The sequence below is a fragment of the Prionailurus viverrinus genome, chromosome A3, assembly GCF_022837055.1.
Source record: "Prionailurus viverrinus isolate Anna chromosome A3, UM_Priviv_1.0, whole genome shotgun sequence".
NCBI lineage: Eukaryota > Metazoa > Chordata > Mammalia > Carnivora > Felidae > Prionailurus > Prionailurus viverrinus.
In genome coordinates this window covers 81,457,649-81,484,691 of record NC_062563.1, presented here as the reverse complement: position 1 = coordinate 81,484,691, position 27,043 = coordinate 81,457,649, and the positions used below count along the sequence as shown (strand labels likewise).

General features: G+C 35.0%; 1 protein-coding gene across 5 annotated transcripts in view; it reads left to right on the top strand.

Moving 5' to 3' along the window:
- The window catches only part of WDPCP (WD repeat containing planar cell polarity effector), a 381,390-nt gene extending 355,113 nt beyond the window's left edge, over positions 1-26,277 (top strand). For 3 of the 5 annotated variants that reach the window (XM_047852288.1, XM_047852291.1, XM_047852292.1), the window contains one exon: positions 25,580-26,277. In XM_047852288.1, the coding sequence (XP_047708244.1) occupies positions 25,580-25,698 (119 nt within the window). In that variant the 3' untranslated portion in view covers positions 25,699-26,277. Of the gene's footprint in view, positions 1-17,472; positions 17,502-25,579 lie in introns of all 5 variants that reach the window. The other 2 variants (XM_047852290.1, XM_047852289.1) reach the window with 1 other exon arrangement.
- The last annotated feature ends 766 nt before the right edge of the window (positions 26,278-27,043 follow it).

The following is a 27,043-nucleotide window of genomic DNA, read 5'->3' as shown; positions in this document are numbered from 1 at the left end:
CTTTTCCCCTCTCCCTCTGCCCCTCTCCTGCTCACACAATCTCTCTCTCTCTCTCTTTCAAAACAAAAACAAAACAAATACATAGAAGGACATCTCATGTTTATGTACTAGAAGACTCAGTATTGTTAAAAAGCTCGTATTTCCTGGGGCACCTGAGTGGCTCCATCAGTTAAGCATCCTACTTTGGTTCAGGTCATTATCTCACATTTCATGGGTTCAAGCACCCATTAAGCACCCATCAGGCTCTGTGCTGACATCTTGGAGCCCGGAACCTGTCTCAGATTCTGTCTCACTCTCTCTCCTCCCTTCCCCTGCTTGTGCTCTGTGTCTCTGTCTTTCTCTCTCCCCTACCTCTCTCAAAAATAAACATTTAAAAAATTTGTTTAAAAAAAGCTCATCCTGGGGTGCCTGGGTGGCTCAGTCAGTTGAGCATCTGACTTCGGCTCGGGTCATGATCTCACAGTTCGTGAGTTTGAGCTCCGTGTTGGGTTCTGTGCTGACAGCTCAGAGCCTGGGGCCTGCTTCGGATTCTGTGCCTCCCTCTCTCTCCGCCCCTCCTCCTGTCTTTCTCTCTCTCTCCCCCTCAAAATAAACATTAAAAAAAAAAAAAGCTCATACTTCCCAAAGCAGTTTGTACATTCAATGCAATCTTTATCAAAACCCCAATGGCATTTTTCACAAAAACAGAAGACAATACTAAAATTTTTTTGGAACTACAGAAAACCCCAAATAGCTCAAAAAATTTTGATCAAGAATAAAGCTGGAGGTATCATACTGCCCAATTCAAACATATTACAAATTTATAATAATCTAAACAGTATGGTATGGGCAGAAAAACAGAAATATAAATTAATGAAACAGAATAGAGTACCAGAACTAAGTCCATGCATATAAGAATCAACTGATCTTCAGTAAGGGTGCCACAAATACACACGTGGAAAAGACCATTTCTTCCATAAATGCTGGGAGAAAAATTAGAAATTTACATGTAAATAAATGAAACTGGACCCTTATCTCACTCCATTTTGAATAATGCACTCAAAATGGATTAAAGACCTAAACTCAAAACCTGAAACAATAAAGTCTTAGAAGAAAATCTAGGGTAAAAGCTACCAGACATTGGACTAGCCAATGATTTCTTGGATAGGACACTGAAAGCACAGGCAACAAAAGCAAAAATAGACAAATGAGATTATATCAAACTAAAAAACTTCTTTACAAAAACGAAGTCCTCAACAAAATAAAAAGGCAACCCACAGAATGGGAGAAAATATTTACAGGCCAAATATTAAATAAGGGCAAGTTAATACCCAAAATTTATAAATAATTACAACTCTCGGTATACAGAGGAATATTATTCAGCCTTAAAAAAGGAAATCCTGCCATTTGCCACAACATGGATGCGCCTAAAGGACATGATGCTAAGTAAACTAAGCCAGACACAGACAAATCTTGGGGCTCCTGGGTGGCTCAGTCGGTTAACTTCAGCTTCAACTTTAACTTCAGCTCAGGTCATGATTTCATGGTTTATGAGTTCAAGGTCTATGCTGGGCTCTGCACCAACAATACGGAGTCTGCTTGGGATTCTCTCTCTGTCCCTTTCTCTCCGCCCCTCCTCTACTTGTGCTTTCTCTCTCAAAATAAAATTTAAAAACTTAAAAAAAAAGCAAGACATGATCTCAATTATATGTGGAGTCCAAAATAGTCAAATACATAGAAGCAGAGAGTAGAATGGTGGTTGCCAGGGGCTGTGGAGAGGAGGAAATGGGAATCTGTTGGTCAAAGAGTACAAAATTTAATTTATGCAAAACGTTCTGGAGATCTACTGTATGTGACCTGTAATGTTTAATACCGTATTTTAAAATTTTCTGAGAGAGTAGGTATTATGATAAGTGCTTTTACCACAAAGGAAAAAAGGAAAAACAACAAAGGGGGTATGGGAGGAAACCTTTGGAAGTGATAGATAAGTTTATGGCAATTATAGTAATGATGGTTTCACAGGTGTATACGTATCTCTAAACCCATCAAGTTGTATACGTTTAAACATCTACAGCTTTTTGTATCACTGCAGTTAATATAGTTTCCTTCATGGTATTAAAAAATGTAATTGAAGGGGCACCTAGGTGGTTCAGTCATTTAAGCATCTGACTTTGGCTCAGGTCATGATCTCATGGTTCCTGGGTTCAAGGCCAGCATCAGGCTCTGTGCTAACAGCTCAGAGCCTGGAGCGTGCTTTGGGTTCTGTCTCCCTCTCTCTCTGCCCCTCCCCTGCTTGCACTCTTTCTCTCTCTCAAAAATGAACAAACATTAAAAAAATAAAAAAGAGAAATGTAATTGAAGAACTTGAGTTATTTTGGAACAACCAATATCTGGATGTGGGATTCTGTCATTTTGACAGTGACAGTCATTGTACTTGCCTCGTTCCAGGTTGCCTATATCTCCTCAATGAACTGTGTGCACTTGTTTGGCATTCCAGTTTTTGCAGCTGCCACCTAGGGGGATACCCTTTGATCACCTAGCTCTGGTGGCCAGCAAGGCTTACATTCAAAAGGACTGTAATAAATGGACAAAAAGTTCTTAACCAGCTACCCTAGGGCACAGCAGAAAGGCAGCAGACTGAAATGCCTGGTCTTTCTGTGAAAGAGGCGTATAAGATACCTTCTTGGCTGCACCCTGAGGGACAGGATTCTAATTTAATACACATCTAAGAGCCAACTGTAATCCTCTCCAGAGATCTCAGAGGGTGGGAACTATCTTCCTGCTCTCCCTCTGCCCTACTCCAGGTCACTGGTGTTTCTGAGAAAGGAGATTGTATACTTGGTTGGTGCTTCAACTTTTGTCTGCTGCCGAGAGGACAGGTTCCTTGATATCCTAACTCTTGGTGACCAGTGGGACCTGCATTCACAGGCTACCATTTCAGAGGGAATGACAAAAACACTCCCAGTCTTCCCATGAAAGAGTCGTGTCTGCATACTTTAAAAGCTACTGCCTGAGGGTTTGTTTCCAATCAGCCTGAATCTATGAGCCAACCAAGATCTTCCCCTTTTGGACTCTGACAGGTCTTGGCAAACCCTCAACTATTGACAGCCACTAAGAATAAAGTAGGCTGCTTGGAGAAGCACAAAGGTTTGAGAGACTTGGGTTGAAAGATGAAAATCATTCCTATGAGGTACTGCTTCAAAACAGGGAATGGTAGCTGTTTTATCTAATGCATAGAAACTAACACAGAGAGTCAAGAAAATGAAGAAAGAGGAATAGGTTCCATATGAAAGAGCAAGATGAAACCTCAGAAAAACATTTTCATGAAACAAATAAGTGATTTACCTGATGAAAAGTTCAAAATGACAGTCATAAAGATGCTTACCAATCTCGCCAGAAAAATGTATGAACAAAGTTTATGAACAAATTTTAACAAAGAGAAAATATAGGAAAGTGTCAAATAAAAGTCACAGAGCTGATAGATACAATAACAGAATTGAAAAATACAACACAGAGATTCAACATCAAAACAGATGAATGAGAAGAAAGTAGCAGTGAATTCAAGGACAGGTCAGCAGAACTCATCTAAATAGCAGCAGGAAGAAAAAAAAAAGTGCCGATAATTTAAGAGGTTTATGAGAGAGCATCAAGTGGACCAACATTCATATTATAGGAGTTCCAGAATGAGAAGAGACAGAGAGAAGGGGTAGAGAACTTAAAGACATAATAGCTAAAAACTTCCCTACTCTTGGAGACCCACTCTAAAACACATTATAATTGGCCAAAGTTAAAGATAAGGAGGGAATCTTTTTTTTTTTTTTTTTTTTTTTTTTTGGTAATTGGTCCAACCTCGCATCTGTGTGGTTTTTTTTTTTAATTCCAGTAAGTTAATGTTCAGTGTTATGTTCATTTCAGGTGTGCGATATAGTGATTCAACAATTCTGTATATTTGTCAGTACTCATCAAGATAAGTGTATTCTTAATTCCCTTCATCTATTTCACCCCCGCCCCTACCTACCTCCCCTCTGGTAACCACCAGTTTGCTCTTCATATTTAAAGTCTGGTTTTTGGTTTGTCTTTTTTTTTTCCTTTGTTTGTTCATCTGTTTCTTCAGTTTCACATGAGTGAAATCATATGGTATTTGTCTTTCTATGACTTATTTCACTTAGCATATACTCCCTAGATCCACCCATGTTGTTGCAAATGGCAAGATTTCATTGTTTTTATGGATGATTAATATTCCAGTGTGTGTGTGTGTGTGTGTGTGTGTGTGTGTATATATATATATATATATATATATATATATATATACACACCACTTCTTTATCCATTCATCCATAGATAGGACAGTTGGGCTGCTTCTATAATTTGGCTATTGTAAATAATGCTATAACAGGGGGTACATCTATCTTTATAAACTAGTGGTTTTTTATTCTTTGGGTAAATATCCAGTAGTGGAATTACTGGATCATATGGTAGTTATGTTTTTAATTTTTTGTTTAATTTTTTTTAAAGTTCATTTATTTTGAGACAGAGAGAAGGTGAGCAGGGGAGGAGCAGAGAGAGAGAAAGAGAAAGAGAGAGAGAGAGAGAGAGAGAGAGAGAGAGAGAGAGAGAGAGAGAATCCCAAGGAGCTCTGCAGGACCAGCACAGAGCCAACTTGGGGCTTGAACTCATGAAACTGTGAGATCAAGACCTGTGCTGAAGTCAACAGTCAGATACTTAACTGACTGAGCCACCCAGGTGCCTCTGTTTTTAATTTTTTTAGGAAACTCCATACTGTTTTCCACAATGGCTGCACTAGTTTCCATGCCCACCAACAGTGCACAAGAGTTCCTTTTTCTCCACATCCTTGCCAACACTTGTTGTTTCTTGTCTTTTTTATTTTAGCCATTTTGACAGGTGTGAGGTAATATCTCATTATGGTTTTGATTTGCATTTCCCTGATGATGAATGATGTTGAACATCTTTTCATGTGTCTGTTGGCCATCTGAATGCTTTCTTTGGGGAAATATCTGTTTATGTCGTCTGCCCATTTTTTAAATTGGATTTTTTTTGGTGTTGAGTTGTATCAGTTCTTTATATATTTTAGATACTAACCCTTTTTCAGATATGTCATTTGCAAATACCTTTTTCCATTCAGTAGGTTGTTTTTTATAGTTTTGTTGATTGTTTGCTGTGCAGAAGCTTTTTATTTTGATGTAATCCAAATAGTTTATTTTTGCTTTTGTTTCCCTTCCCTCAGGACACATGTCTAGGAAAATGTTGCTATGGCCATTGTCAGGGAAATTATAACCAGTGCTCTCTCCTAGGATTTTTATGGTTTCAGGTCTCACATTTAAATTCTTAATCTATTTGGGGTTTATTTTTGTGTATGGTGTAAGAAAGTGGTCCAATTCCATTCTTTTCAGATTGCTGTCCAATCTTCCCAGCACCATTTGTTGAGTCTTTTTCCCATTGCATATTCTGCCTCCTTTGTTGAAGATTAATTGAACATGTAATTGTAGGTTTATTTCTGGGTTTTCCATTCTATTCCATTGATCTATATGTGTCTGTTTTTGTGCCAGTACTATACTGTCTTGATCACTATAGCTTTGTAGTATAATATGAAGTCTCTAATTGTGATGCCTCTAGTTTTGCTTTTCTTTTTCAAGACTGCTTTGGCTATGCGGGGTCATTTGTAGTTCCATACAAATTTTAGGATTATTTGTTCCGTGAAAAATGCTGCTAGTATTTTGATAGGGATTGTATTAAATCTGTAGATTTCTTTGGGTATTTTAACAATATTTGTTCTTAAAACAAGGAGAGAATCTTAAAAGCATCAAGAGAAAAACAATTAGTTAAATGCAAGTGAAATCCCATAAGAAAATCAAGATTTTTGAGTGGAAACTTGGCAGGCCAGAGGGAGTAGGCACAATATATTCAAAATACTGACAGAAAAAGACTGCCAACAAGACTGTCTAGCAAAGATGTCCTTAAGATTTGGGGTGGGGGTGTGTGAATGAGTTTTCCAGACAAGGAAAAGCTTAAGGAGTTTATTACCCCTAGACCTGACTTACAAGAAATGTTAAAAGGACTTCCTTAAGCTTAAACATAAAGCACTAATTAACAATAGGAAAACATAGGAAAGTATAAATCTCAGTAGTCAAGGTAAATATAGCAAATATCAGAAATAATCTTATATTGTAAAGGTGGTTGGTTAACTACTCATAAATCTAGTATGATGGTTAAAAGACAAAAGTAGTAAAAATAACTGTAACTATAATAATTTGTAAGTTAATATTGAAAACTAAAAGATTTAAATTGTGACATCAAAACAAAATGTGGAAGAGAAAAGATGTCAGGTTTAGAATACATCTGAACTTAAGCTATTAACTTAAAATAGACCATCTTTATTTATTTCTATGTGATGTGAGATATATGTAAGATATATGTAAGCCTCATGGTAACCACAAAGCAAAAACCTATAGATACACAAAAGATAGGAGATCTATAAGCCTATTACTACAGAAAATTATCAAATCACAAAAGAAAAAAGAAAGAAAAATAGAAAGGAATAAATTTTAAGAACAGCCAGAAAACAATTAACAAAATGCCAATAACTACCTATTCACCAATAAATTGCTTTAAATGAAAATGAGCTAAATTCTCCAATAAAAATCCAGAGAGTGTGGTAGCTGGATGGCTCAGTCAGCTGAGCATCCAACTCTTGATTTTGGCTTAGGTCACGATATCACAGTTTTGTGGGTTTGAGCCCCGGGCTGGGCTCTGCACTGACAGTGAGGAGCCTACTTGAGATTCTCCCTCTCTCTTTTCCCTCTCCCACTCATGCTCTCTCTGAAAATAAATAAATAAACTTTAAAAAAAAAGACACAGACTGGCTGAATGAATAATAGAAGATGCATTTATATGCTGCCTACGAGAGACTCACTTCAGATGTAAAGACAGGCAAACTGAAAGTAAAGAGTGGAAAAAATATACTCCATGCAAATGAAAAGCAAAAGAAAGCTGGGGTAGGTATACTTACAGCAGACAAAATACACTTTAAGACAGACTATAATAAGAGACAAACAAGGTCATAAAATAATGATAAAAGGACCAACCAAACAAGAGGATATAACATTTGTAAATATTTATTCACCCAATGAAGAAGCACCTAAATACATAAAGCAAACTTTGATCAATGTCAAGGGAGAAACAGACATCAATTAAAAAATAGTAGGGGACTTAAATTCCCCCACTTTCATCAATTAGATCATCAAAACAGAAAATCTATTCAAGGGGCACCTGGGTGGCTCAGTTGGTTAAGCATCTAACTCTTGATTTCAGCTCAAGTCATGATCTCATGGTTCATGGAATTGAGCCCTGTGTTGGACTCTGCGCTGACAGTGTGGAACTTGCTTGGGAGTCTCTGTCTCTCCCTCTCTCTCTGCCCCTCCTCGATTCACACACTCATGCTCTCTCTTTCTCAAAGTAAATAAACATTACAAAAAGAAAATATTAAAAACCATTTTACTTAAATGACATGTTAGACTAGGTGGACTTAACACACACAGAACCCTCTATCCAAGCAACAGAATACATAGTCTTCTTAATCTCACATGGAACATTCTCTAGGAAGAATCATATGTTACACCACACAAGTCTTCAAAAATTTAAGAGAACTCAATCATATCAAGCATCTTTTCTCACCACAGTGGTATGAAACTAAAAATCAGTTACAAGAAGGAAAGTGGAAAATTTATAAATATGTGAAGATTGAACAACATTGTACCAAACAGTCCATGCATCAAAGAAGAAACCAAAATAAAAAGCAAATTCCTTGACAAATTTGAAAATGGAAATACAACATATCAAAACTTATGGGATGCATCAAAAGCAGCTGTAAGAGGGAAGTTAATAATGACAAATGCCTTCACTAAGAAACAAGGGGTCAAATAAACACCCTAACTTTACACCTCAAGAAACTAGAAAAGAAGAACTAAACCCAAAGTTAGCAGAAAGAAATAGCAACAAAAAGAGCAGAAATAAATGAAATGTGACAAAAAAAAAAAGAAAGCAGAAATGAAACTGGCTTCCCAGAAATTTTTACAAAGGATAGGGGACTACCATGAACAATTAGAATTCAACAAATTGGAAAATCTGAAGAAATGGATAAAACTCTAGGAGCATACAGCCTATCAACGTGAATCGTGAAGATACAGAAAAGTAAATTAAATCTCTAATCAAAAATCTCCCCCAAAAGAAAATTCCAGGACCAGATGGTTTCACTGATGAATTCTACCCATTTAAGTAAGAGTAACAATCCGTCTGAAACTCTTCCCAAAAAAAGTAAAGCAGAGATTTTCAAACTCATTTTACAAGGCCAGAATTAACCTAATACCAAAAGTAGCAATGACACCATACAAAAGAAAACAATAGGCTAGTATCTCTGATGAACAGATGCAGAAAACCTCAACAAAATATTAGCAAACCAAATTCAACAATAACACTAAAAGGATCATACACCATGATCAAGTGCAGTTTATTCCAGGGATGCAAGGACTGGTTCGACATTTGTAAATCTATCAATGTCATACACCACATTAACAAAATGAAGGATAAAAATCCTATGATTTTCTCAATATATACAGAAAAATCATCTGATGGATTTCAACATCCATTTATGATTTTTAAAAATCTCAAAAAGTGGTTATAGAGGAAACATATCTCAACATAATGAAGGCCATATATGACAAGCCCACAGCTAACATTTTACCCAATGGTGAAAGCTGAAAACTTTTCCTCTGAGATCAAGAACAAGACAAGAATGCCCATTCTTATCATTTTATTCAATGCAGTATTGAAAGTCATAGCCAGAGTACTTAAGGCAAGAAAAAATAATTAACAGCTATCCAAATTGGAAAGGAAGAACTAAAACTCTATTTGCAGATGACTGGTTATAGAAAACCCAGATTCCATCAAAAAGCTGCTAGAATAAACAAATTCAGTAAAGTTGCAGGTTAAAAAAAAACAACATACAAAAATCTGTTGTGTTTCTATGTAATAATATTGAACTGTCATAAAAAGACATAAAACAATCTGGTTTACAACTACATCAAAAAGTATGAAATACCTAGGAATAAATTTAACCAAGGAAGTGAGAAACATGCCCAGTGAAAACCATAAGGAATTGATGAAAGATTGAAGACATCACAAATAAATTGAAAGAGAAACCATGATCAGATTGGAAGAATATTGTTAAAATGTCCATCCTACCCAAGGAATCTACTGATTTAATGCAATTCCTTTCAAAATTCTAATGGATCTTTCCACAAAAAAAGAATAAACAATCCTAAAATTTGTAGGGAAGTACATAAGATCCCAATAGCCAAAGCAATTTTGAGAAAGAAGAATCAAGTGGGACTTGAAATCACACGTCCTGATTTCAAACTATATTACAAAGCCACAGTAATAATACAGTATGATACTGGCATAAAAAAATAAGACACATAGATCAATGGAAAAGAACCGAGAGCCCAGAATTAAACCCAAGCATATAGGGCCAATTAATTTACAATACAACAGATAAGAATGTACAAAAGGGAAAAGATAATCTTTTCAGTAAATGGTACTGGAAAAACTGTTACAGCTACATACAAAAGAATGAAACCATACCACTACCCTACATGCACAAAATAGCCTAAAATGGATTAAAGACTTGAATATGAAACCCAAAATAGGAAAACTCCTTAAGAAAATATAGGCAGTAAGAGCCTTGATTTTAATCTTGGAGACAATTTTTTGGATCTGACACTAAAAGGAAAGGCAACAAAAGCAAAAATAAACAAGTGGGACTAACATCCAACTGAAAAGTTTTGCACAGCAAAGGACCATCAACAAAATGAAAGACAACCTACTGAATAGGAGAAAATATTTGCAAATCATATATCTGATAAGGGGTTAATATCCAAAATAAATAAAGAACTTGACAACTCAACAGCAAACAAACAATCCAATTAAAAAATGGGCACAGGATCTGAGGTGGTGATCCCAGGGTCATGAGATCAAGCCTTGCATCATGCTTCACACTGAGTGTGGAGACTGCTTGAGATTCTCTCCCCTTCTTTCACTGCCCTTCCAGAGTTCTCATGCACATGCTCTCTTTCTCTCTCTCAAAAAAAACCAAAAACCGGGGGTGGGGGGGGGCAAAGGATCTAAATAGACATTTTTCTAAAGATGACATATGGATATCCAATAGGTACATGAAAAGGTGCTCAACATCAGTAATCATCAAAGAAATACAAATCAAAACCTCAGTGAGGTATCTCCTCACCCCTGTGAGAATGGTTATTAGCAAAAAGAAATAACAAGAGTTGGCAAGGATGTGGAAAAAAGGGAACCCTTGTGCACTGTTGGTAGGAATGTACACTATAGAAAACAATATGGAGATTCTTCAAAAAAATAATAAAATAAAATAGAACTACCATTTGATCAAGCAATTCAACTTCTTTGTCCAAAGCAAACAAAAATACTAACTTACAACAGTATCTACATTCTCATGTTCATTAGCATTATTCACAATAGCCAAGTCATGGAAACAACCTTTCAGTGTCCATCAGTGATTGAATATGATATAAATACACAATGGGATACTTTTCAGCCATAAAAGTCAAGGAAAGCCTGTTTTTTCTGACAACGTGGATGGACCTTGGGGGCATTATACTAAGTGAAATAAGTCAGAGAAAGACAGGTATCATATGATCTCACTCATGCATGGAATCTTAAAAAACAAATACAAAAAACAACCCAACTCCGATATACAGAAAAGAGTTTGGTGTTTACCAGAGATGGGGGTGGTGGGAAAAATGGGTAAAGGTTATCAAAAGGTAGAAACTTTCATATATAAAATAAGTCATGGATATATAATGTCCAGCATAATGACTATAATCAATAATACTGTATCAGGGGCACCTCAGCATCCCGTTGACTGAACATCCCACTCTTGGTTTCAGCTTATTTTGGGTCATGATCCCAGGATCATGGCGTCAGGCTCTGTGCTAGGTGTGGAGCCTGCTTGGGATTCTCTCTCTCTCCATTTGCCCCTCTCTCCTGCTCATGCACGCTCTCTAAAATAAAATTTTAAAAACTAATAATAATGCTGTATTATATTTCTGAAGGGTGATTAGAGAATAAATATTAAAATTTTTCATCACAAGAAAAAATTCTAATGGCTATAGATGTTAACTAAGCATACTGTGGTGATCATTTCACAATAAATCAAATCATGTTGTATACCTAAAACTAACATAGTGTTATATGTCAATTATATCAACTTTTTAAGTGTAATATCAAAATTTTAAAAATAAAAATTCAAATTTTATTAAACATACATAGAATTATCCTGTCAAACTGTCATAAATGTTTACAATTGCTTCTTTTTTCCAAGCACAAATAATAAACAGTTAACAGACCAGCAAAAAATAGTTTGATGATCAGCTATTAGTCTTCATCCCATACTTTGAGTACCACTGTTCAAAGAGTAACTCGCCATTAAATTTAGGGAGAAAGCTCATATAATAAATTTGTGATGAAATAACACAAACACTGGATGTGTTTAAGTCAGAAAGATCTAAAGTGTTTTGAAATTTTTGAACTATATAGCTAAGCAAAACATCCCATTCTGTACACAAATATCCCAAAATAGCAAGTAATTTTGAGTTAGTGACAGACAAGTAACATGTATTTTTATAGAAATATAATCATCGGGGAGCCTTGGTGGCTCAGTGGGTTAAGCGTCTGACTCTTGATTTTGGCTCAGGTAAGCCCCGAGTCAGGCTCTATGCTGACAGCATTGACCTGCTCGGGATTCTCTCTCTCTCCCTCCCACACTCATGCACTCTCTCTCTCTCTCCCTCAAAAATGAATAATTTTTTTTTAAAAAAAGGAAATATAATCATTATCAAGGCATTTCTTGTTGCCAGGACTACAAGGAGAAATAAGATGCTGCTGACAAGCTTTTAAAAACATAATATATTAGAGAACTAAGTGATACACTAAAAAGAAATAATATACGCATAATTGGTATCCCAGAGGAGGAAGAGAGAGGGAAAGGTGCTGAAGGGGTACTTGAAGAAATCATAGCTGAGAACTTCCCTGAACTGGGGAAGGAAAAAGGCATTGAAATCCAAGAGGCACAGAGAACTCCCTTCAGATGTAACTTGAATCGATCTTCTGCACGACATATCATAGTGAAACTGGCAAAATACAAGGATCAAGAGAAAATTCTGAAAGCAGCAAGGGGTAAACGTGCCCTCACATATAAAGGGAGACCTATAAGACTCGTGACTGATCTCTCTTTTGAAACTTGGCAGGCCAGAAAGAATTGGCACGAGATTTTCAGGGTGCTAGACAGAAAAAATATGCAGCCAAGAATCCTTTATCCAGCAAGTCTGTCATTTAGAATAGAAGGAGAGATAAAGGTCTTCCCAAACAAACAAAAACTGAAGGAATTTGTCACCACTAAACCAGCCCTACAAGAGATCCTAAGGGGGACCCTGTGAGACAAAGTCCCAGAGACATCACTACAAGCATAAAACATACAGACATCACAATGACTCTAAACCCGTATCTTTCTATAATAACACTGAATGTAAACGGATTAAATGCGCCAACCAAAAGACATAGGGTATCAGAATGGATACAAAAACAAGACCCATCTATTTGCTGTCTACAAGAGACTCATTTTAGACGTGAGGACACCTTTAGATTGAGAGTGAGGGGATGGAGAACTATTTATCATGCGACTGGAAGCCAAAAGAAAGCTGGAGTAGCCATACTTATATCAGACAAACTAGACTTTAAATTAAAGGCTGTAACAAGAGATGAAGAAGGACATTATATAATAGTTACAGGGTCTATCCATCAGGAAGAGCTAACAATTATAAATGTCTATGCGCCGAATACCGGAGCCCCCAAATATATAAAACAATTACTCATAAACATAAGCAACCTTATTGATAAGAATGTGGTAATTGCAGGGGACTTTAACACCCCACTTACAGAAATGGATAGATCATCTAGACACACGGTCAATAAAGAAACAAGGGCCCTGAATGAGACATTGGATCAGATGGACTTGACAGATATATTTAGAACTCTGCATCCCAAAGCAACAGAATATACTTTCTTCTCGAGTGCACATGGAACATTCTCCAAGATAGATCATATACTGGGTCACAAAACAGCCCTTCATAAGTTTACAAGAATTGAAATTATACCATGCTTACTTTCAGACCACAATGCTATGAAGCTTGAAATCAACCACAGAAAAAAGTCTGGAAAACCTCCAAAAGCATGGAGGTTAAAGAACACCCTACTAACGAATGAGTGGGTCAACCAGGCAATTAGAGAAGAAATTAAAAAATATATGGAAACAAACGAAAATGAAAATACAACAATCCAAACGCTTTGGGATGCAGCGAAGGCAGTCCTGAGAGGAAAATACATTGCAATCCAGGCCTATCTCAAGAAACAAGAAAAATCCCAAATACAAAATCTAACAGCACACCTAAAGGAACTAGAAGCAGAACAGCAAAGGCAGCCTAAACCCAGCAGAAGAAGAGAAATAATAAAGATCAGAGCAGAAATAAACAATATAGAATCTAAAAAAACTGTAGAGCAGATCAACGAAACCAAGAGTTGGTTTTTTGAAAAAATAAACAAAATTGACAAACCTCTAGCCAGGCTTCTCAAAAAGAAAAGGGAGATGACCCAAATAGATAAAATCATGAATGAAAATGGAATTATTACAACCAATCCCTCAGAGCTACAAACAATTATCAGGGAATACTATGAAAAATTATATGCCAACAAATTGGACAACCTGGAAGAAATGGACAAATTCCTGAACACCCACACACTTCCAAAACTCAATCAGGAGGAAATAGAAAGCTTGAACAGACCCATAACCAGCGAAGAAATTGAATCGGTTATCAAGAATCTCCCAACAAATAAGAGTCCAGGACCAGATGGCTTCCCAGGGGAGTTCTACCAGACGTTTAAAGCAGAGATAATACCTATCCTTCTCAAGCTATTCCAAGAAATAGAAAGGGAAGGAAAACTTCCAGACTCATTCTATGAAGCCAGTATTACTTTGATTCCTAAACCAGACAGAGACCCAGTAAAAAAAGAGAACTACAGGCCAATATCCCTGATGAATATGGATGCAAAAATTCTCAATAAGATACTAGCAAATCGAATTCAACGGCATATAAAAAGAATTATTCACCATGATCAAGTGGGATTCATTCCTGGGATGCAGGGCTGGTTCAACATTCGCAAATCAATCAACGTGATACATCACATTAACAAAAAAAAAGAGAAGAACCATATGATCCTGTCAATAGATGCAGAAAAGGCCTTCAACAAAATCCAGCACCATTTCTTAATAAAAACCCTTGAGAAAGTCAGGATAGAAGGAACATACTTAAAGATCATAAAAGCCATTTATGAAAAGCCCACAGCTAACATCATCCTCAACGGGGAAAAACTGAGAGCTTTTTCCCTGAGATCAGGAACACGACAGGGATGCCCACTCTCACTGCTGCTGTTTAACATAGTGCTGGAAGTTCTAGCATCAGCAATCAGACAACAAAAGGAAATCAAAGGCATCAAAATTGGCAAAGATGAAGTCAAGCTTTCGCTTTTTGCAGATGACATGATATTATACATGGAAAATCCGATAGACTCCACCAAAAGTCTGCTAGAACTGATACATGAATTCAGCAAAGTCGCAGGATACAAAATCAATGTACAGAAATCAGTTGCATTCTTATACACTAACAATGAAGCAACAGAAAGACAAATAAAGAAACTGATCCCATTCACAATTGCACCAAGAAGCATAAAATACCTAGGAATAAATCTAACCAAAGATGTAAAGGATCTGTATGCTGAAAACTATAGAAAGCTTATGAAGGAAATTGAAGAAGATTTAAAGAAATGGAAAGACATTCCCTGCTCATGGATTGGAAAAATAAATATTGTCAAAATGTCAATACTACCCAAAGCTATCTACACATTCAATGCAATCCCAATCAAAATTGCACCAGCATTCTTCTCGAAACTAGAACAAGCAATCCTAAAATTCATATGGAACCACAAAAGGCCTGGAATAGCCAATGTAATTTTGAAGAAGAAGACCAAAGCAGGAGGCATCACAATCCCAGACTTTAGCCTCTACTACAAAGCTGTCATCATCAAGACAGCATGGTATTGGCACCAAAACAGACACGTAGACCAATGGAATAGAATAGAAACCCCAGAACTAGACCCACAAACGTATGGCCAACTCATCTTTGACAAAGCAGGAAAGAACATCCAATGGAAAAAAGACAGCCTCTTTAACAAATGGTGCTGGGAGAACTGGACAGCAACATGCAGAAGGTTGAAACTAGGCCACTTTCTCACACCATTCACAAAAATAAACTCAAAATGGATAAAGGACCTAAATGTGAGACAGGAAACCGTCAAAACCTTAGAGGAGAAAGCAGGAAAAGACCTCTCTGACCTCAGCCGTAGCAATCTCTTACTCGACACATCCCCAAAGGCAAGGGAATTAAAAGCAAAAGTGAATTACTGGGACCTTATGAAGATAAAAAGCTTCTGCACAGCAAAGGAAACAACCAACAAAACTAAAAGGCAACCAACAGAATGGGAAAAGATATTCGCAAATGACATATCGGACAAAGGGCTAGTATCCAAAATCTATAAAGAGCTCACCGAACTCCACACCCGAAAAACAAATAACCCAGTGAAGAAATGGGCAGAAAACATGAATAGACACTTCTCTAAAGAAGACATCCGGATGGCCAACAAACACATGAAAAGATGTTCAGCGTCCCTCCTCCTCAGGGAAATACAAATCAAAACCACACTCAGGTATCACCTCACGCCAGTCAGAGTGGCCAAAATGAACAAATCAGGAGACTATAGATGCTGGAGAGGATGTGGAGAAACGGGAACCCTCTTGCACTGTTGGTGGGAATGCAAAATTGGTGCAGCCGCTCTGGAAAGCAGTGTGGAGGTTCCTCAGAAAATTAAAAATAGACCTACCCTATGACCCAGCAATAGCACTGCTAGGAATTTATCCAAGGGATACAGGAGCACTGATGCATAGGGCCACTTGTACCCCAATGTTCATAGCAGCACTCTCAACAATAGCCAAATTATGGAAAGAGCCTAAATGTCCATCAACTGATGAATGGATAAAGAAATTGTGGTTTATATACACAATGGAATATTACGTGGCAATGAGAAAAAATGAAATATGGCCTTTTGTAGCAACGTGGATGGAACTGGAGAGTGTGATGCTAAGTGAAATAAGCCATACAGAGAAAGACAGATACCATATGGTTTCACTCTTATGTGGATCCTGAGAAACTTAACAGGAACCCATGGGGGAGGGGAAGGAAAAAAAAAAAAAGAGGTTAGAATGGGAGAGAGCCAAAGCATAAGAGACTTAAAAACTGAGAACAAACTGAGGGTTGATGGGGGGTGGGAGGGAGGAGAGGGTGGGTGATGGGTATTGAGGAGGGCACCTTTTGGGATGAGCACTGGGTGTTGTATGGAAACCAATTTGTCAATAAATTTCATAAAAATAAATAAATAAATAAAATAAAAATAAAAACATAATATACTTGGAAGCCAGTCTATATAAATAAAGGAAATAAATAATAATATGTTAACATAAGCATAGTGGTATATGTGGTATGGTATGCAAATAAGTGGTATATGCATACATGCACTAAGGGCTAGTACAGAAACATAACTGGTACCTATAAACACCCACCAATTATACACAATTACTTGTTTCAAGGATGAGAATATATAAATTAATGTCTATCTAATACCATGAATAATGGGAAATTAGACTGTAGCACTATGACATGTGTTTTCTTTCAGTCTAGTGGCATATAAATTTAAGTAAGGATGTCTCTTTTAAAAGCATCATTTAGATATACTAAGCCAGGACCTAGCAGGTATATCACTGCTATGAGAGCAAATAACCCATAAGCAAATACAGTATTCTTTTCCCTTGAGGGGAAAAAAAGGGGGGGGGGGGCTTATAAAACTCAACTGAGTTTTCTAGGTAACCACCACTAATCAACTAGAATTGGCACTTAGATGAAACTTGCCAAGCAAGTTTTAAGGTATCATTTTAAGAACAGAAGGAACAATGTAGATATAGTCTACTCATTTGATTTCACTGCAGCTCTTAGCCCCAAAGGTATGTATGAGAATCACTGGTAGTTTCATACTATTTTGAGGTTTGGCTATTGCTGTCTCTTGAGTTTTCAGTATTTCAATTTGTTTAAATTAGGATTTAAAATAGTCCTAATCAAAATATTTCTCTTGCTACTAAGGATATATTAAAAAATTCTGTTAACAATTTTCAGTAAGGCTCTTTATTAGATGTCAAATAATTAATGTTGCAATATTTTATTTTTAAAGGAGAAAGGAGAGAAGACTACATAGAACAGGTAAAATGCTTTCTCTTACTGTTTATCATTAGAAAATTAAATTCCAAGAGAAAATCATACTATGTGTGATTATTTTGAACTCAGAAAAAGATGCCCACTGGTATATATTAATGGGAAAATATTTTTCTAGAGAACTATTCAGTTTTGTAGTATTTCAGGGCTGTAATTATTATTAAAATAGTTATTTTTGAAAAATAAAATTATGCATAATGGAACATGTACAATGAAATTATATACATGGAATGTGCTTCAAAATAATCCAGTGGGAAGAAAGGAGGTATATACATGAATTGAACTCACCATGAGTTGATAATTGATGCAGGTGGGTGATGAGTAAAATAGCAGTTTACATATATTATTCTCTCTACTCTGGTTTATGTTTGAAACTATCCAAAATTAAAAGTTAAAAATAAAAGAAAGGTTTATAATAATAACAAGGTTATCAAATTCATTTTTATTATATTTATGTATAATTTTCATAAGTAATGCATGTCGGGTCTCTCTCCATATTCTGCCATTAAAATATCTAAATTCATTTTGAGGAAATACCAATGGTTTATTATACCAATTTCAAAAAGGTTAGGTCTAAGTCAGAGAAAGTCTCATAATTTTATTAAAAAGTTCTCAGCAGATTGCCTAGTAACTGATTATGAGACTTGAATCTGAATAATCGTTCTACAATTACTAGCATTATACTTTGAAAAATCATTTCATCTATGTATGCCTCAACTTCTTCATTTATAGAACAGATAATTCCACATACCCCACGGGATTTTTATGAAGGAGTATTGTGACTATGTATGTGGTAGGACTTTGTTAATTATATGGAACTATACTAATGATAGTAATTATTAAACCATTGTTTCAATCTACTTCTTTATAGATATATTTATAATGAAAATAATTTTAGTTCTTGATTTGCTTAGAGAAAAATATTCCATGTTACAGTTGAATACACATTCATTTAATCTGCTCTTAATTTGCTAAAGCTTAAAGAAACTTAACTATAAATTTTGTATATTTTTAAATAGATTATTTTTAAGAACACTTGTTAAAGAAAAAAAAAAACTGCATCCCGTCAAAACTTTATACACATCCACTTGAATACATAAGTGCACAGGACATCCAATCAAGAAACTGATTTCCCAAGGACTTTTCTGGAAGGGTTGTTATACAGAATGAGAGGACTATCAGTTTGTGTACTGAAGTATAGAATGGTTATCATAACTTAATTATTAGGCCACAAGTCTTTAAATTCAAATATTAATACAATTTAAGTTCAGATTAGCACCAATCATATACACGTCATGTTCAACCTTCTAGTTTCTTGTTTAGAAACTTGTTTAGGAAGATACAGATAAAATTCAGATTATAAGAGCCTATCATTATTGCTTACAAAGGTATTTCTCATTCAAAATTTTCATATACTGCATTTTAAATTAGGATTTTATGTGTTTCTTTGTATAATTTTCTTTTAGTAATTTTTTTCAGCATATTTCTCTATCACCTACTTATTTAAGTTTAACGAATTGGATATATTCAACAAGAACTAAGTTTTTAACAATAAAACAACAAAAAAAAGAAAGCAAAAAATAAATAAAATAAAATAATGCTAGTATTTCTCAACTGCTTATTATATTACTGGCACTGGTCTCAATGCTTTAAATATTTTAATTCAGTTAATTCTCACAACAACTCTATGAATTAAACATTACTATTAGTGCCATTTTATAGACAAGGAAACAGACACAGATATTAAGTAACTTCCCCACAGTTTATAAAGTATACTGCTGGAATTCAAACCCAAACAATCCTCTTCTAGAACAGAGTTTCTTGAACTCAGAGGTACTGACATTTGGGGCCAGAAAATTCTTTGTTTTGGAGAGCTGTCCTGTGCACTTCAATTCTAAGAAAATTCTTTGGGTAGAATCTGCTGGGTGATATATAGAGAACTCCAGGTGTAAAGTTCTCTGATGCTTTGAATTAGCTGGCTGTCAAAACATTTGTTACTAGAGTAGCTACATTTTTCTCAAATAGTATACATTACTGCCTGCTTATGGCCCTCTCAAGAAAAAGTTTGTTCTTCAGATCCCTGTTTACCTTCTCTTTTGTGAAAAATATGAAAAGGGAATTATGTTCCATGTCTTAACTTGATGTAACTACCATCTGAAGAACAATTTATGTTAGTCTTTCTGAAAACAAATAAAAAAACAACACTCTGACAGTTTTTCCCTGCAATAAGAAGGCAATTCCACAAATGCTTAACTCCTTCTCACTTTTAAAATTTATAGACAGTCTTCAGAGTTACCCTACTAATCTCAGATGTCCTGAAATTTGGGAGATATTCTCTAATAGATGTGGTACACTCTAAGAAGATTTTTACCCACTTTCTCCAGAACTATTTTGAAATACACATTTAAACAGATCTTAACTGAGCTACAGTTAAGAGTCAATCACAGCAAAGAAAAAACAAATTAGGAAAGTCATGAGTGATTAAAATGGCAAATTTTATGTTATGTATATTTCACCTCACAATTAAAAAGAAATAAAACTGCTAGAAGTCTAGCTGGCTCTTGGGAAGATTTTGGGAAGGATTTGTACTGGCAAATGCTGAGGAAAAGAATTTGATTTCTCCATTAAACTTTAATCAATTTGGAAGAGGATAACTTGGGCTTGCATGTCAGAATACATTTCTAGGTATGGAGCATACCTCTTGTTTCCCACTGACTTCAGTCATAAATAGGTAATAAATTGTACAGTCATATAGCTATATTGTTTTACCTGTACTACTCACTGGCATACTGTCTGGAAAAAATCTTAGACTTGGAAATGCCAGAAACTCATTTTTTTAATGTGGAATTACAACAGATATACCAATCTGATGTTTATATTGCTCTTTTTGTGTTCTTCTATCATCCAACAAGGTGGATTCCAACCAGAAAGAGCAGTATGAATAGAAGAAAGTATATTTGTGTGTCTATGTTGTCAATATGTAAATATTAGGGATATATATACACACACATATATTATATTTACATATACATTTATATGTAATATAAACCTATATACCTACATATATTCATATACTTACATATAAATTTATATGTAATATATGTTTTTTACATATAAAACATATACATACATATATACACATATATTTACATGTATATGGAAATATATTTACATACTGACAATTATCCATGTTAACAAGGAGCACCTTATATAACTGAAGTTTAGTTAATTTGTACAAGTGTGATAAAAGTAGCAATTTTGGGTTGTCACTTCTATCATAAAGCTTTTTTTTTTTAATTTATTTATTTTGGGGACAGAGAGAGACAGAGCATGAATGGGGGAGGGTCAGAGAGAGAAGGAGACACAGAATCCGAAACAGGCTCCAGGCTCCAAGCTGTCAGCACAGAGCCCGACGCGGGGCTGGAACTCACGGACCACGAGATCATGACCTGAGCCGAAGTCGGACGCTCAACCGACTGAGCCACCCAGGGGCCCCTCATAAAGCTTATTAATCTACTTGATGGATAACAACATCTTCATATATTTGTTAAGATGGGAAAGGTGCTAAACTCGTCTCATACTTATTTCTGTCCTCCAAAGGATAATTTTTGAAAAATATTTTAAAATATATAAACCTATTACCCAAAGAGGAGAGTTAGATAAACCATTAGGTAGAAAACAAAAGGGTCAGCACATCCATAAAAAGTAGTCATTCTTCATAGATAGGAACCAATTTATCTTCGTATTTCTGACCTGTCTACTTTCTGAAAGATTTGGAGCTGAGTTCACAAAATTATTTTATATACAATATCAAAAATGAAATTAGACAAAGCAAAAATCAATTAAAATTTGCAAAGTAAGAGATGTTGCTGAATATCTGGGCTGTTACATACAAACTAAAAAGGAGTTTGGCTCTCAATTTAGGGAGGCTAAGGTAAAAAGGGGAAATAGGTTTACTTTACTTGGGGAGGCATCATGGTATAATAGAAAGAATGTAGGATTTATAGGCAAACTATCTCAGTTCCACTTTTGTTCCACTACTTCCTCACTGCTACAGCCTATTTATACCTATTTCTTAAAATGTAAAATTGGAACAGTTATATTTAACAACATCATAGGACTGCTATATCAAATTAGGTAATGTGAAAGCATTTTGTAATTCCAAAACACCATTCATTATTATTGTCTTTACTGACTTAATTGTTTAAAGTATGCAAACAGTAAATGCAACTAAATTGAAACGTTTTTCTAGCACTGGATTCATACTCAAGAATGCCTGGAGACCCCTGAGCCTGCTTGGGATTCTCTCTCTCCCTCTCTCTGCCCCTCCCCTGCTCTCTCTCTCTTGTAAACAAAGAAAGCAAGCTTGTGTTAGAAACTAAACATTCCTCAAGTAGAGTTCTGAAAAAGAAATCCTATTCACAAAGAAGTTTTCATTAGAAATCTTCTATGAAAGCTGGAATTATACTGAGTCAAAACTCAGTGAAGGCTATTCTGTGGAAAGGTGAGAGGACATGTTCCTAGCACCTTCCTTTCTGATGGCTGACTTAACACAGAGAAGGCTAGACAATGAGATAGTTAGCTTATCTATTAACCTCTCTCACACACATACCAGAAACCTCAAGCCAACCTTTGGCAACTGCTAGATTGTAGTCAACTTAAGATTTCATTTTCTAGAAAGAATATCAAGCAACAAAACTCCGGAATGCTGATTAAAAATAAATCCGTGTATGATACCAAATATGCAAAAAGCAGAGTTAACAGTCTATAGTGAAACCGGATTAACTGGACCACTTGCTCAAGAAAGCATCTCCTGTCACACAGGGGTGGGCTACTGGCATGCCTGTAGAAAAAAAGCCTTAAATGACAGAGTAAGGCAATCTTAAGAGTTCATCATAAAGTAGCCTGTGGAACACATGTTCCTTGTTACTACATAAAAAAAGCTGTAGTGGAAAAAGCACCTCAGAGACATAAAAACGAAATTCTAATCCCAGGTCTGCCACTAAATGAGTAATTATGGATAAAACACTTAACCCATGTGAGCCTTGGTCTCCTCATCTGTAAAATGAAAGGACCGCCAATTAGGAAACTTTCTTCTCTCTCTCTCTAAAATAGAACACTTCTGGGATTTAACTATTGTTGAAACAAACAAGAAACATGAGACCATTAGGGGAAACCTAATGTAAAATAATGAGATGCTCACTTAGTATTATATAGATATAGAGATAGAGATAGAGATAGAGATAGAGATAGAGATAGAGATAGAGATATCTGTATTAATTGAGGAAGAAGTCAAAATCCAGTTTGTAACAAAGCAAAGCATAACTTGTCTACAGAATTTGATTATCAAAGTCTATGTACATTTAAAAGAAAGTGACCTGGTATCACCCAACATTAGGTAACAGTAATAGGGTGTGGTTTAGAAAATGCACCTAACCGTATGTTGAAATCAAATGAGGGTCTGGGGAAAACCCTTTTGTTGCTGTAAATTATTACAAGAATTAACATGTAGCCATTCAATCAAGGGTGAGCACAGTTTCAGCACTTAATAAAATGAAGATTAGCCTCCATCAAAACCACAACTTTCTATTACCAAACAAAATCACCTCCTCCCAAACTAGGAAATAAAGAAAGCTAAACTACCAATTCTAGTATTTATCCAGAGGCCTAAAATTTCATAAGCTTTGGTCCAATAATTCTATCTCTGCAACTCCATACCAAAGAAATAATCCTAAACACAGAAATAAAACTCATGCCTAGTAATATCTTTTAAAAATTTTTCTATCACTGAGTTACTTAAAAAAAGAGGAAACTGGTAACAACACAGATTTTAACCAAAAAAAAAAAAAAGGAATAGTTGAGTAAAGCTACAGTATTTAATGGAATAAAATTAAGCCGTTAAAAACAAAGGCTGGAAGCAATGAAAAGTGTTCAAACTGAGGCAAAACCCTCCAAAATATATAGAATTGTATATATGATTTCAGCTGTGTTTAAAAAAAAAAAACAAATATAACATGGAAAAAAAGAGACTGGAAGCAAATACATGTTAAACCACAGTTTTATATGACTAGTGGGACTATGGGTAAATGTTTATACTTTTCTGTGTTCCAAATTCTATTTAATGAATTGACTTTTTTTCAAATAATAAGTAACTGTGTATACAAAATACATTATTTCATTAATCATCAAAATAGTCCTCCAAGTTGAGTAAGGACAAGTCAATGTTATTTAGCATGGAACACATTATGATGGAAATCCTGAAATGCCCTGAAGTAAGTCTTTTACAAATAGAATGAGTTTTATGAAGTTTTTTTTTTTTTTTTAAGTCCTGGGAGATTCTTAAGAAGTTAATTCTAAGGTTCCTACTTTTGAGAATTCTTTTTTTTTTTTTTGAGAATGTAATTCTTAACATAAGACACTATATATATATTATATATATATTCTTGATATATATATATTCTTGATATATATATATGTTCTTGATATATATATATATATGTTCTTGATATATGTTCTTGATATATATTCTTGATATATATATGTATGTGTATATATATATATATATCAAGTGTCTTATGTTAAGAAGACACTTGATATATATATATATGTATATATATATATATATATATATATATCAAGAATATGGCTGAACCAGATGATACATCGAGTATACAAAATCTGGCCTTTGGTAACAGTTATAACTGGATATTAGAGAAATAATTTGATATATATATATTCTTGATATATATATGTATGTATATATATATAGTGTCTTATGTTAAGATATATATATATATAAGATATATATATATATATATCAAGAATATGGCTGAACCAGATGATACATCGAGTATACAAAATCTGGCCTTTGGTAACAGTTATAACTGGATATTAGAGAAATAATTTACCTAGGATTTCTGCCAGTTAGTCAACAAGACCAAAAGCTAAATCCAAGTTTCTTGATGACCATTCTAGTGGTGGAGAAAACAGACTTTGGGATAGTAGCTTATAAGCCAAGAATTGGAACTTATGCTTTTTAAAAAGCTGGTACTTTCAATTTTTTTTGTTTTTAAATTGAAAGCTACCTAAGTCTCCTGAACTTGCCAGCACACACACATAAGCCTCCAGGAATGTTAAATTTGTCATTCTTCTTGTTACCTGTTTTTCCAGGTTGGTATTTTTTTTTATTTTGTATTATCAGGATTCATAGGCACATACATACATACATGCTTCCCTTACGTGTCAACCCCACACCTGTTTTCTTCTAGATAGGACAAATTTCTGAAAGGCTTCTCTTACTAAAAAGAACTTTAAAGATATAAGTAAGGGATAATTTTAAATTCTTAAAGAGTAGTGTCTGCAATTATGACATGTTAGCTTAAGTACTAACCACCATTCCTACTCTCTTTACTTTTCCCCTTTACCATTTCAACTTTAAGTAGGTTATCTCCAAATTTCAAAAATGTCCCCACTGTACTGTTTTTCAAATAATGTCATTCACCTTTGGTGTCATGTTTAAACATTCTCCAATTTCAGAATCCTATGATAAAATTTTTTGTTTATCTCTACTTAATGGGGTAGGTGGGAAGGTGAGAAAAAAAGTAAAAAATGGGAAATGGATGAAGTTCTTGTATCTCTTTGCAGCTTCATAAAATTTTATGAAGGGCTTAGAAACACCAAAATTAAGAAATAGACTTTGGGAACAGATAGTATTATAAAATCAAAAAGGTAGAATAAAAAAATGAGGACTCATAATTTGCATCTTTTTATTGCAGGAGCCTTTACATGCTTCCAAATTTCAACTAACATTTTTCCTTCTTTACCTTTTTATGCTTTGTATGTTATTAATCTTTACTGCCTTTTATGAACACCGTATCAAAATTTTAACAGTAAGCTGAATACATGGTTCTCTTATTTACATATACACAGTGCATTTAACTATTTTATTTTGCTTCAATGTTTTCTAATATTTATATTAAAAATATTAAAATATAAACATTAAGTCAATTATTGTTTAATCTCTACCATAAACATGATTTTAATTGTTTTTATTTGTTTACTTTCAGGAACTTGGAGATGGTGGTTCTCTCAGAATGGTTCACTTTGGTTTGGTATAAACAATGAGAAACTATTTTACTTAAATAAAACAACACATTTCTCACATCTAAAATCTTTCATGGCCTGATACAGAGTAAAATCTCCCTATACAGATTAAAAAGAGAAAAGACAATATGAATTAGTTAAGTGTTTTAAATTGAGAGTATTCTCAAGCTACATTTTATTAGTTTCAAAAACATGTAACTTACCAGCAGTGATCCTAAGTAGAAGTCCTTAACTTATTTTCAATAATTTAAAATTTTTGAAGTTTCTTAAATTATATATTATTGGGTATAAAAAGTAAAATATTTAAACTTGGTTCTCCCAAGCATTTTAAACATTTACTCTTGTGAACTTGTTTACATTACTAATTTGCATTATGAATAAGATATTTACTAAGCAAAACTCCCAGACCCATTGCTGGGAGGCAGTTTTCTATGGGTCTCTTGAATTATGGCTATGAGGCAAAGAATGCCCCTTGGAGCCAGATACCATCTCCCTCTAGAGCATAGACCAGACATGCTTACTGCCCATTTGAAAAGTTCTGTTTTGGGGGCATCTGGGTGACTTAGTGGGTTCGGCCTCCAACTCTTGATTTCGGCACAGGTCATGATCTCACAATTCATGGGTTTGAGCCCTGTATGGGCCTCTGTTCTGACCGTGCAGAACCTGCTTGGGATTCTTTCTCTCTCCCTCTCTCTCTGTTCCTCACCTGCTCTCTCAAAAATAAATAAATAAGCTTTTTTAAAAAAAAAGTTTTGTTTTGTTTTTAAAGATTCTATTTTTAAGTAATCTGTACCTCTCAATTTGGGGCTCAAAGAAGACCAAGAGTCACATGCTCCACCGACCAAGCCAGGCAGTCTCCCTGACCATGTGAAAGAATTAAAGTTCCCTAAACTCAGAGTTCCTAGCTTTTACACAGCCCACCTAGTGTGCAGTGGTCATCTGACCTTCTTGACATCACCTCATGGGAATGGGCTTAGGAATCAATGCCCTCCCCCTGCCCACCAAAACTTGACACTATAGCTGTTATTACTATGAGTAATAAACTGTCTTTTATTTCTGAGTCTTGAGCCTCATGTCTTCTACCAGCATGCCACTGTTACTTGGTAATTTGTTACAAGTAGGGTAAAAATCTCAAGCCCTTCACAGTTCTTGACACCCATTCATTAGGCAAATAGCATGTATTTTAGAAGAGTAAATGTCTATAATAATCAACATTTTTTTTCAAATGTTGTACATGAGGTAAATTATTTATTTCAATCTTAGAAGTTAATTAGATTGAAGGCTTTTACACTTCAGATTTTTCTCCCTACTTCCTATTCATATGCACCTCTACCAGATGGTATGATGAAGAAAGGAAGTAAAACTCAAATTAGATTTTTCAGTTTGCTACTCCTCTGGAAAAGGTTTAGTAATACATAGTATATGAG